This window comes from Tursiops truncatus, chromosome 1, assembly GCF_011762595.2.
Source record: "Tursiops truncatus isolate mTurTru1 chromosome 1, mTurTru1.mat.Y, whole genome shotgun sequence".
NCBI lineage: Eukaryota > Metazoa > Chordata > Mammalia > Artiodactyla > Delphinidae > Tursiops > Tursiops truncatus.
In genome coordinates, this window is record NC_047034.1 from 23,874,333 (window position 1) to 23,887,682 (window position 13,350).

Consider the following 13,350-nt stretch of genomic DNA (forward strand, 5'->3'; position numbering starts at 1 on the left):
GATCCCTAAATATGCAGTGGTATTTTCCTCATGGTATATTTGCTGTATCTGGAGACTGTATGGGAGGTTAAGGAGCTTCTAAAAGTCAGACCAAAGTCTCCTACAGTATTGAAGTATTTCAGAGACAAAGTCTTGCTTGAGGAAAAGAGCCTATTTCAAACACATGGCCCATCTAGACATTTGCCAAATTTGAAAGTGGCATGGGGTAAGAGTCTGAAGGTCAGAATAAATCTCTCACAGTTGATAGAGCAAATCCAAACCAGGTTCCAGCTAGTTTTCCTTCATGACATTTGAAACCAGAAGTAGGTTGAATCTAATTAAAACTGCAACCCAGCCTTGTCCTAGTTCAATTCCTGATTGGACCAAAAAAAAAAGGAAAACCCTCTCTGGAGTGAAAATAACATAATAACATCATTCTCTATGTTATTTATATTCATGATATTTGTCATACAATAAAAATTGAGACATTTGGAAAAGTAGGAAGGTGTGATCATTAATCAGAAGAAAAAACAGAAAGAGAGACACACACAGATGGTTCAGGTGTTAAAATTAGCCGACAAGACTTTAAAATAAATATTATCAATATGTTAAAGAAAACATAGGGGAAAAAAGACAAAAGAGTGGGAAATTTCAATGCAGAACTGAAAACTATAAGAATGAATCAAATGATTATTCCTTAACTAAAAGAGACAATATTTGAAATTAAGACTCATTGAATGGGCTTAACATCAGAACAGATACAGCAGACGACAAGACAAATGAACCTGAAAGCAAGTGAATAGAGAATATCCAAATTAAGCACAAAAAAACCTAAGAATGGAAGAAACAGGACTGAACATAAAATGAATGTGGGACACAGTCTAAGATATATGTAATTGGAGTCCCAGAAGAAGAAGAGATAGTGAATGGGACAAAAGAAATATCTACAGAGATTATGCTTAGAACTTTCCAAAATTGATGAAAGAGATCAATCAAGATTTCAGAAGCTCAGTGAATCCCCAACAGGATTTTCCATTAATACAAAGAAAACTACACCCAGGTAGATCATAGTCAAACTGTTTGAAAGTGAAGTTAAGGAGAAATACTTAAAAGCAACCAGAGGGGAGGACGAAAAGGTACATTCAAGAGACCAAGATTAATAGCTGGCTGGCTTCTCAAATATAATGGAAGTCAGTAAACAATGAAATAATATCTATAGAGCACTGAAAGAAAAAACTGCCAAGCTAGAATTCTAACCCAGCAAATATTCTTCAAAAATGAAGGCAAAATAAAGACATCTCAGGCAAACAAAAATGGAGAGATTTAGTTATAACACACACAATCATAAGAAACACTAAAGGAAGTTTTTCAGACTAAAGAAAAATGATTCTGGATGGATACATGGATCACTAGAAAGAAATAAGAACACAAAAGGGGTAAATTTGTGGGTAAAAAAAAGATATTTTAAAAATTAATGAGTAATAAATATTTAAAGCAAGAATAAAATAAATGTATTGAAACGTTTACAACACAGATAGAGGTAAACTATAAAACAACAACAACATAAAGGGCTGTTATAAGGGTCTTATATTGTTTGTGAAGTTGAAAACTAAAAATTATTTAAAAGACATGTAAAGACCTAATGGGAAAAAAGGGCAAGAACCTATACAAGACTGAATATCCAAATGAACAGTAAATATTACTTATTAGAGAAATATAAATTTAAAATCATAGCAAAACTCCACTATACAGATACCAGAATGGCTAAAATTTAAAAAGCTGACAATATCAAATTCTGATGGGAATATATAGCAAGTGAAACTCATACATTATTAGTGAAACTATTGATGCAATCACTTTTGAAAACTCTTTGGCAATATTTTCTAAAGCTGAAAATATGCTATCCTATGACCCATAAATCCTACTCCTAGGTAGATATCCAAGAGAAATAAGTACATATGACCATCAAGAGAAAGATATAACAATATTCACAGAAGCTATGTTTATAATAGTCTATATCTGGAAATAACTCAAATGTTCAACAACAACAGCTTAGATGATACAGTCTGAATACCTGTGGTCCCCCACCAAATTCATATGTTGAAATTCTAACCCCAAAGATGATGTTATTAGGAGGTGGGGTCTTGGGAGGTGTTTAAGTTACAGTTATAAGGACGGAGCCCTCATGAATGGGATTAATGCCTTATAAAAGAGAACCCACAGGGATCCCTAGCCCTTTCCACCAGGTGAGGACACAGCAAGAAGGTGCTGGCTATGAATCCTCACTTGACCATGTTGGTACTTTGATCTTGGACTTCCAGCCTCCAGAACTGGGAGAAATAAATTTCTGTTGTTTATAAGCCACCCAATCTGTTGTATTTTTTAAAATAAAAGTCAGGGGCTTCCCTGGTGGCACAGTGGTTGAGAGTCCGCCTGCCGATGCAGGGGACACGGGTTCATGTCCCGGTCCGGGAAGATCCCACATGCCGCAGAGCGGCTAGGCCCGTGAGCCATGGCCGCTGAGCCTGCACGTCCGGAGCCTGTGCTCCACAACGGGAGAGGCCACAACAGTGAGAGGCCCGCGTACCGCAAAAAAAAAAAAAAAAAAAGTCAGAACTCAGACATTGGATAAATTTTTTTAGTATTTGTATACAATGTAACACTGAACAGCAGTTAAAAGAAAAGGAACTATTGATATTTACACATGGAAAACCATGTTATTAAAAAAAGAGATACAAATGAGAACATACTGTATGAAACCATTTATATGAAGTTCAAAGGTAAAATTAATTGATGCTGAAAAAATTTAGGATAGTGTTTACTTCAGAGTTGTAAGCTACAAACTGGGAAGGAGCATGATGGAACCTTATCCTATGCTAGAAATGTTCTATATAGTGATTGGGGGGCAAGTTACATAAAAGTACACTAATATAAACATTTACGGGGCTTACAATTTAAAGTGAGTACTTGCACACTTTACTGTATGCATATCACCATTTAAAAATCAAAACTGAGTGACATCAGTATCATGCCCCTATGGGTCATTCCTTTTTCCTCTCCCTTCGATTTACAACTAATTGGACATCCATAACTGAACAAAATTGCTTCTGCACAGCACACCAGGACACCAGAGATACATCCATATGTGTATCCAGAAGTGGGTAGACTGGACCTCAGAGGAGGCTGCAGATCCAAGGTACCGGCAACAGTGACCCCTCTAGCAGAGGAGGTAGAAAGTGAAAGTGATGAGTGAAAGTGCTGGGCTGTGAAGGCTGTGAGGGCTGCAGCTGGAGGGACCCTGTTGCTTTTCAGCAATACCCGGATTTCTGAGGGGGGGGTGGGGGAAGGGTAGGAAGGAAAGAAGGCAGACAAAGAGAAATGAAGGAATGCATTTCCTGCTGTCTGTCCACAGATTTCTGGCCTCCTCCACTAAAAAGCCCCAGGTACTAAGCATACACCTCCTACACTCTGCCAACAGCTTTTACCATGCACACACTCCAAACTTTAGTGGAGGGTCATCTCTGGTAAGAGAAAGCCAAATTTTGTGCTATAGCGCCACCTTCTGGAAAACAAAAGAAAGGCTTCTGATTGCCAAGCTGCTGAACTTAGAATCAAAGTAAAGCCTTACCTAAATAAGAAAGGTGTTTGCTACTTCAAATGTGATGGCAGAGGCACAGTTCATGAAACACTATGAAAAATCATGGTAACGCAGTATCCCAAAAAAATGACAATTCTCTAGGCAACCAACTCAAAGACACAGAATATTGCAATCTAACTGATAAAGAATTCAAAATAGTTGTTATGAAGAAATTCAACAAGCTACAAGAAAACTCAGAAAGGCAACTCAGTGAACTCAGGAATAAAATTAATGAACAGAAAGAGCACTTTACCAAAGAGATTGAAATTATAAAAAAAGAACAAAACAAAAATTCTGAAGCTGAAGAATTCAATAAGTGATATGAATACTGCATTAGAAAGCACTGGAAATAGAACAGATCAGATGGAAGAAAGAATAAGCCATATGGAGGAGAGGAATTTAGAAATGATTCAGGTGGAAGAGGAAAGAGAACTAAGTTTTTTTGTTTGTTTGTTTGTTTTTGCGGTACGCGGGCCTCTCACTGTTGTGGCCTCTCCCGTTGCGGAGCACTGGCTCCGGACGCACAGGCTCAGCGGCCATGGCTCATGGGCCTAGCCGCTCCGCAGCATGTGGGATCTTCCCGGACCGGGGCACGAACCCATGTCCCCTGCATCGGCAAGCAGACTCTCAACCACTGCGCCACCAGGGAAGCCCTCTGTTTTTTTTTTTTTTTTAAGTGAAGAAACCCTACAAGAGCTATCAGACTCCATTTAAAAAGCCAAAATAAGAATAATGGGTATACCAGAAGAAGAGAGGGAGAAACGGGCAGAGAGTTTATTTAATGAAATAATACCTGAGAACTTCCCAAACCTGGGGAAAAAACCGGACATACAAATCTATGAAGCCAATAGAACACCTTGCTATCTCAATGCAAAAAAAAGACCTTTTCCAGCACACATTATAATGAAACTGTCAAAAGTACAGCGGAAACTAACACAACATTGTAAAGCAACTATACTCCAATTAAAAAAAAAAGTCAATGCTAAAGAAAGAATTTTAAAGGCAACCAGGGAAAAAAAGAAAGTATCCTCCAAAGGAAGCTCCATTAGGCGATAAGCAGATTTCTCAGCAGAAACTCTACAGGCCAGGGGAGAGTGGAATAACATACTCAAAAGTATTGAAAGATAAAAGTTGTCAGCCAAGAATACTCTATCTGGCAAAGTTATTCTTCAGATATGAAGGAGAAATAAAGGCTTTCCACATAAATAAAAGCTGAGGGAGTTCACCACCACTAGACCTGTCTTACAAGAAATGCTGAAAGGAGCTCTTCAAGCTGAAACAAAAAGTTGAAAGTACACAAAACTCTGATTAAGGTGACAAATAGACAGTCAGAATTAGAAAACTGTAACTGTATTTTACAATAGTGTGTTAAACAATTATAGCATAAGTGTTAAAGAAAAAGAGCATTAAAAATTACTGTACTACAATTTGGTAGCAAATTCACAGCATAAAAAGTGATCAGCTGTGACATCAAAAATCTAAAAGGAGATGTAAAAGGATGAAACCTTTACAGGTGAATGAAGATAAGTCGCTATAGGCAGAAAAAGGACTATTTTATCAATTAGATATTTTATGTAAACCTCATGGTAAAGACAAAGCAAAAATCTAAAAGAGAGACATGAGACGTAAAAAAGGGGACAGTGAGCAAATCACCATGGAAAATCATCAACTTACAAAGGCAGACAAAAAAAAGAAGGGGAAAAAAAAAAGAACCAATGGAGATACAAAATAACCAGAAGGCAAAAGACCAATGGCAATAGTAAGTCCTTATATACCAATAACCACCCTAAATGTAAAGGGATTGAATTCACCAATCAAAAGGCACAGAGTGGATGAAAAAAAAATCAAGTTCCAACTATATGCTGCCTACAGGAGACTCATTTCAGCTCTAAAGACAAGTAAACTCAAAGTGAAGGGATGGAAGATGATATTCCAAGCAGAAACCAAAACAAAGTGGGCGTGGCTATACTTATATCAGACAAAATACACTCAGGCCAAAGACAGTAACAAGAGACAAAGAAGGTCATTATATATAATGATAAAGGGGTCAATAAATCAAGAAGATATAACAATTGTTAATATATATGCTCCAAACACCTGAGCACAGAAATATATTAAGCAAATACTAACAAACCCTAAGAGAGAAATAGACAACAACAGAATAATAGTAGGGGACATCAATATGCCACTATCACCAATGGATAAATTGTACAGCCAGAAAATCAATAAGGAAGCGTTGGAATTGAACCATCTTTAGAACAAATAGATTTAACAGACATATACAGAACATTCCTTCCAGCAGCAGCAGAATACACATTCTGCTCAAGTGCACACAGAACATTCCCCAGGATAGATCATATGACAGGACACAAAACGTATCTTTACAAACATAATATTGAAATCATACCAACTATCTTTTCTGGCCACAACTGTATGAAAGTAGAAATCAGTAAAGAGAGGAAAGTGAGAAGATCTACAAATATGTGGAAGCAAAATAACATGCTTTTGAACAACCAATGGGTGAAAGAATAAATCAAAAGAGAAAAAATCTCAAATTAAAATGGAAATATGACATATCAAATTTGTGAGATGCAGCAAAAGCAGTTCTGAGAGGAAAGTTTACAGCAATAAATGCATATATTAAGAAATTAGAAATATCTCAAATAACCTAATCTTACACCTCAAGGAACTAAAAAAAGAAGAACAAATTAAGCCCAAAGTTAGCAGAAGGAAGGAAATAACAAAGTTCAGGGCAGAAATGAATGCAATAGGACAAGAAAAACTACAGAAAGGATCAACAAAACTAAGCTGTTTTTTTAAAAAGACAAACAAAAGTGACAAAATATCTAGACTAAGAAACAAAGAGAGAAGACTCAAATAAATAAAATTAGAAATGAAAGGGGAGACATTACAAGTGATGCTGTAGAAATATAGATGCTCATAAAAGACTACTATGGACAAGTGTATGCCAAGACATTACATAACCTAGAAGAAACTAACACATTTCTAGAAACACAACCTATCAAGATTGAATCAGGAGGAATTAGAAAATCTGAACAGACCAATAATGAGTAAAGAGATTGAGTCAATAATCAGAAACCTCCCAACAAAGAAAATCCCAGGACCAGATGGCTTCACTGGTGAATTCTACCAAACATTTAAAGAATAATTAACACCAATCCTCCTCAAACTTTTCCAAAATACTGAGACCGGAACACTTCCAAACTCATTCTATGAGGCCACCATTACCTTGATACCAAAACCAGATAAGGAGACCACAAGAAAACTACAGTTGACCCTTGAACAACACGTTTTTGAACTGCACAGGTCCATTTATACACGAATTTTTTTCAGTAAATGTGTACTACAATACTACATGATCCCCAGTGGTTGAGTCTGCAGATGCAGAACCATGGTTTCAGAGGAATGACTGTAAAGTTATACGCAGATTTTTGACTGCATGGGGCTTGTGCCTCTAACCCCTGTGCTGTTCAAGGGTCAGCATTAACCAATATCCCTGATGAATATAGATGTAAAAATTTTCAGCAAAATATTAGCAAACCAAATTAAAGAACACACTGAAAGGATTATACGGGGCTTCCCTGGTGGCGCAGTGGTTAAGAATCCACCTGCCAATGCAGGGGACACGGGTTAGAGCCCTGGTCCAGGAAGATCTCACATGCCACGGAACAACTAAGCCTGTGCACCACAACTACTGAGCCTGTGCTCTAGAGCCCGCAAGCCACCACTACTGAGCCCACGTGCCACAGCTACTGAAGCCCACATGCCTAGAGCCCGTGCTCCGCAACAAGAGAAGCCACTGCAATGAGAAGTCCACACACCGCAACCAAGAGTAGCCCCTGCTTGCCGCAACTAGAGAAAGCCCGCGTGCAGCAACGAAGAACCAACACAGCCAAATTAATTAATTTTTAAAAAGAGTTACAAGTTTCATGATTATAGATACATTCCTTCATTCACTAAAGGAATGCATACATTGTATGTAACGTATAAACATTATTGCAACCATTGTATATAAGTAAAATACATTGTATATAACATTTTTTGTAGAAAATAAAGCAGGAAAGTGAGAGGGGTGGGGGTGGTGGGACGAGGTAAGGCAGGGAAATCAGTTAGGAAGCTATTGCAATAATACAGATGAGAACGGAGAAAATATGGCAGGGCATCATATAAAGTGCAGTAGGATAAGAAGGGTTCCATTTTTCTTGGTAGTGCTATTTTCCTATCCCAGAGGTATTTATTCCCACACTTTTATATACATACATATATAGCTGTGGGAAACAAATGCTATTTTGCTGTTTACTGTTAATTATGTGAGTTTACGTAAATGGCATTATACTGTATTCTGTATAAATTTCTACAACTTGCTTTTATCCATTTAATAAAAAATTTCTTTTCAAGATAAAACAACCACTTATAATAAATAGCATCTACACTGTGAGTCCAATACAAAAAGGGAAAATGTTATCTTTAAAATGTATTTACCTTGAAGCTTTCTACTAAGTTCAAGTTTTTCCTGTTCAAGGCGTTTAATTCTTCTTTCATAAGCTTCGGTTGCTAAGTTGTTATCTAGAGTTCTCTGAACATTAACATCGAGATCCAGTGGAGCGGGACCAGCTGTAACTCTTAAACAGCTCCGATCAGACAGAACACTGAAAAAAAGGGGAAAAAACGTGGGTTTACACTGAAACAATAAGTTTGAAGAGAAAAAGATAACCTTTTGAAATTGTTCATTTAAAACATCATTTGAACATCTAGTTATAGCTAGCCATCTGGAGTGATTACAAAACATATTTTTTTGCAAAATCACCATAAACAATTCTCTAGAAGCATTTTTGAAAATGAAAACTTAAATAGCCCAAATTCTCTTGAATTTATTTTAATAATCACAAATTATAAGATGAAGTTTGCTGAAGGGTTATTGGTAGCTTAAAACAATGTGACCACCTAAGTGAGACAGTAGTCAAAAGCACCAACCATGGTCGTCTTTGGAATTCAAAAGTGAAATGCCTTCATAAGCTACAAGGATATACTGTTCAACACAAAGAATATAGCCAATATCTTATAATAACGATAAATGGAGTATAACCTTTAAAAATTGTGAAGCACTTTATTGTACATCTGTAACTTATATTGTACATAAACTGTATACGTCAATTAAAAAAACTTTTAAGTGAAATGCTTTCTTTAATTCCATACAATTTAATTAAAAACATTTGAAGTGCTGGACATTCAGCAGTGAGCAAAATGCACAACACTTGCCCATGGAGCAAGCTTTATATTCCAGTGGCAGAGACAAAAATAAACAAACAAGTAAAATATGCAATACATTAGACAGTGTTATATGCTAAGGAGAAAACATCAAGCAGGAAAGGGGGAAATGAAGTATTAAAGCAGAGTAAATAAAAAATGTAGATAAAGTGGTCAGGAAAGCCATCACTCAGAAAGTAACTGAGTAAGTCCAGAAGGAATAAGGGGACCTGCCAAGGAAACATGAGAGGAAAGAGCATTCCCGGCAGATGAAATAGAAGTACGAAAGCCCTATCAACTATACTTCAATAAAATAAATTTAAAAAACAAAGAAAAAAGAAGTGCAAAAGCCCCGAGACAGGAGTATGTCTGGCATGTTCACGGGCCAGAAAGGAGACCTGTGTGGCTGTGAAGTGAGCAAGGGGAAGAATAGTAGGAAATAGAATCAGAAAGATAAAGTGAGCCAGTCTTGTAGGGCCCTATAAGAACTTTAGAGTTAAGATATGAAGCCACTGGAGTTGGGGGCAGTGAGAACTGGTCCTGAACAGGGGAGTGACATACTCTTGACTTATCTTTTAGCAGGATCACTCAGATAGGTTCAGAGAAATATAAGAAATGATGTTACAAACATCTGAAATAGGTGATTAAGAGAGATTTTACGTAGAAGTGAGGAGAGAGGCCTCAGCTGAAAATACACATTTAGGAGTCATCAGCAAATAATACCAGAGCACCAGAGTATAAACAAAAAAGATCCAAAGATGAAGTGATAGGACACAGGGAGAGTAGGAGGAATGTGGAGAATGAGAAGGGGTGGCCAGAAAGGTAAGGAGAAACGAGGCAAGTGCTCTGGAAGCTAACAGGAGAGAGTGTTTTAATGGGAAGGAGCCGGGACAAATGAGATGAAACTAGGCAAATAAGTCAGACTAGGACTAAGAAATGACTGCTAAACTTAGCAACATGGAGGTCAGTGGTGACATGGATAAAAGCAGTTTGCATGAAGTGATGGGAGCATAAACCTGACTGGAGTGGTGCCAAGAAAGAAGAGTATGAGAAAAATGGACAAAGTACAGACAACAATTTGAAGTAACTCTCCTACAATTAAGAGCAGAAAAATGGTTGGTAGCAGGTAAAGAAAGTTAGATGAACAGTTTTTATATTTTGCTTTAAGATGGGAGAAAAAACTGCATGTTTGTGAGCTGATGGAAATGATCTGTTATGCAAATGACACAGAAAGGGAAAAATTTATGATGTAACAGCAATGCGCTAGAGTAAGTAAGAGAAGAAAGAAGGGATGCGGCTTAGCTAGGGAGATCACACCGTCATCCATAAAAAGAAGACTACATGGGTCCAGCGGTGTGAAGGTGGTAAATGTGGTGATGTGAACTTGGGGAGGTTGTCTGCTGATCGCTTCAACCTCTCTGTGAAAGAGGAAGCGAGATCATCAGGTGAGACTAAGTATGACAGGGGTTTTAGAGGAAAAGTATAAAGTATGAAATAGTTACCTAGGAGAGTGGAAGAGTGAATACACTAGGGTAACACAGTATATTTGCCAGGCAGCAATAAGTGGCACCTGAGGTTGGTAATCATGAACTTAAAGTGAGACCAGTAAGAATGGACAGATATTTTTCTCCAGACACTTTGAACTGCACAGGTATTGGCAGAAAACGGAACTGTAATAATGAATGTCAACTTAGCAAAACCAGTGTTACAGAATAACAGACAGTCAAGGAATTGAGGGGGCACCCAAGGAGTGACTATAGTCATTCTCAATGATATTTAAGGAAAGGTAAGGAGGAAAGAGAAGATATGAGTGGAATGAGGGTCAGTGAAAAGAATGTTAAGATCAGTGGGTTGAAAGTTCTGATGCGTGACACCTAGAAAATATTTATTCAATAGCATGGGACTCTTCTAATTCCTGCCCCGTTGCTAAGCATTAGATTCTGAGCTCTCTATTTGTCCTCCAAAATGAGTTAAGATTCTTATATGTTCTATTCACTTTGTAATGTCTAACTTTTTCCAGTAGCTTCACCCTTTTTCTAAAAATTTTTTTACAAGGCTCTCTTATGCATTATATTTTTTAAAACCTCAATTCATTTTTCATTTGACTTAAATCATCCAAATCATGTTAACTTTTCAAACTTACCAGCTACTAGTATATGTAAAACCAACAAATGGCAGATGGTGACCAGAAAATGCAGTATGTGTTGGTGGGGGCATTGTTTCCTAAAGGAGGAAAAAACATCTGGTAAGAAATGAATAACTATAAACTGCAGGCTGGGCTATAAATATTACCTGTCAATAGTAAGTAGGTGACTGATCAATTTAGAAACATTGCTAAGTTTGGTACAGACATTTAGTGATAAAAAATTTAGACCATAAATATTGCTATTGTAGAATTCTAATAAAATGAAAAGGAAGATTTAAAGTCTGATGGATACTGAGTAGAATCATTATTCACATATTCCATATTTGCAAATTTGCCTAGTCGCTGAAATTTATTTGTAGCCCAAAATCAACATTCACAAATACTTTTGTAGTCATTTGCAGACACTTGCAGAGCAAAGAAAAAATTGAGTTGTGCTACGCACATGTTACCAGCTGGAGTTGAACAAGGAGACGTATGCCTTCTTGTTTCAGCTCTCATACTATAAACAAGTGGGTTTTTTTCAATGTCTACATGTGCCACATTTTCCTCATTTTTGTGTTTCTTACAGGTGATTTTGCTATCTAAAATGGCCTCCAAGAGCAGTGCTGAGATGCCATCTATTGTGTCCAAACAAGAAGGCTGTAATGTGCCTTACAAAAGAAACGTGTGTTAGACACGCTTCATTCCAGCATGAGTCACAGTGCCGTTGGCCATGAGTTTGACATCAATGAATTGACAATATATGTTAAATAAGGTGTCTTTAAATAGAAACACACATCAAACAAGGTATTGTGTGGCTAATGTATTGCACTGATTGGTTGATGAGAACATTATGACCAGAGGCTCACAGGAACCTGACTGTGTATTTCCCCTAGGAACAATGGTTCAGGATTCACTAATACAGTATTTGCAGCAACTTTACTGAACATAACTATAGCAAATAGTCAGAATCAACTTTACTGTGTATTTAATTTGGAATGACTCACAATTCCTGTTAACAGTAATTCTTGTAATAAAAAAAAACTGATGAGGAAACTCCATTTAATTCTTTCTTGTGAGGTTCAGTAAGGAAAGTATAAGAGAAGTTCTTATCTGTCTTGAATATGGTACTTACTGAACAGTGGAAAGTAAATTCTTAGTGCAGAATTAAACCCATAAGAAATAACTGAATAAAAATGAAAGTTCAAAATAAGAAGGCTAAGGACCTACTGTATAACAGAGGGAACACTTCTCAATACTCTGTAATGACCTATATGGGAGAACAATCTAAAAAAGAGTGGATATATGTATTTGTATAACTGATTCACTTTGCTATATAGCAGAAACTAACACAACCTTGTAAATCAACTGTACTCCAATAAAATTTTTTTTTAAATTAAGAAGGCTAAAAAGACAAAAGAAAAAAAATTGTGTTATTTCCCTAAATTTTAATTTAATATAACCTAATGGTTTAGAGCAGAGGTTGACAAACTATGCTGGCCTGCTTTGGTATGGCCCACAAACTAAAAATGGAGGACTATTTGGCTAATCCACTGGTCAGCCACCTGCCGCAAACAGAGCTATAACTTTAGGTTAATAAGGCTATAGATTTTCTCTCCCCATTCATTTCCTACCAAGTTTGCTATTTTTAGTGGCAACACCACTGGGCATAGATATTTAGCTCTACAATCAAGTCAGCTCCCTCTGTCAGCAAAACGGCTGGTTTTTACAAGCAGCTCCATGCTAGCAGTTCTACCGTCCCCATTAAGCTGAGGGAAAAGTTGGGAGGGCTGTTTTTAACCAAAGTTCAACAGTATTTCATGAATAAATGCTTCTCAATTTATTTACCTTGGGTTTGATTTATTAAGCCCTGAAATGGTTGTTTTTGACAATTTTGCCCAGTTTCAACGTGGTTTTTAAGGAGAGATTTGCCAATGTCTTCACTCTGCCATCATGAAGTCCACTTTTTAAAGCATCTAATTTGTCCTCTTTTTTTTTTTGCGGTACGCGGGCCTCTCACTGTTGTGGCCTCTCCCGTTGCGGAGCAACAGGCTCCGGACGCGCAGGCTCAGTGGCCACGGCTCACGGGCGCACGTGGGCTCCTCCCAGACCGGGGCACGAACCCGTGTCCCCTGCATCGGCAGGCGGACTCTCAACCACTGCGCCACCAGGGAAGCCCCTAATTTGTCCTCTTCTTAAGAAACGTAATGACATAACTAATCTAAGAAGTAAATCTTTGAATTTTAATTTAGCTCCTAGTCATGAATAACTATGCTCACCTCAGTTAGCTCTTTTAATTTCTTGATTTAGGGAGAGTAAATACTGGAAGCCACGATAACTG

General features: G+C 37.4%; 1 protein-coding gene across 16 annotated transcripts in view; it reads right to left on the bottom strand.

Annotated features, from left to right (window-relative positions):
- CDC42BPA (CDC42 binding protein kinase alpha) overlaps nucleotides 1-13,350 on the bottom strand; it is a 326,271-nt gene that overhangs the window by 138,957 nt on the left and 173,964 nt on the right. For all 16 annotated transcript variants that reach the window (XM_073801177.1, XM_073801159.1, XM_073801161.1 and 13 more), the window contains exons 9-10: nucleotides 11,028-11,107; nucleotides 8,120-8,286 (exon numbers count right to left, since the gene is read on the bottom strand). In XM_073801177.1, the coding sequence (XP_073657278.1) occupies nucleotides 8,120-8,286; nucleotides 11,028-11,107 (247 nt within the window). The remainder of the gene's footprint in view (nucleotides 1-8,119; nucleotides 8,287-11,027; nucleotides 11,108-13,350) is intronic.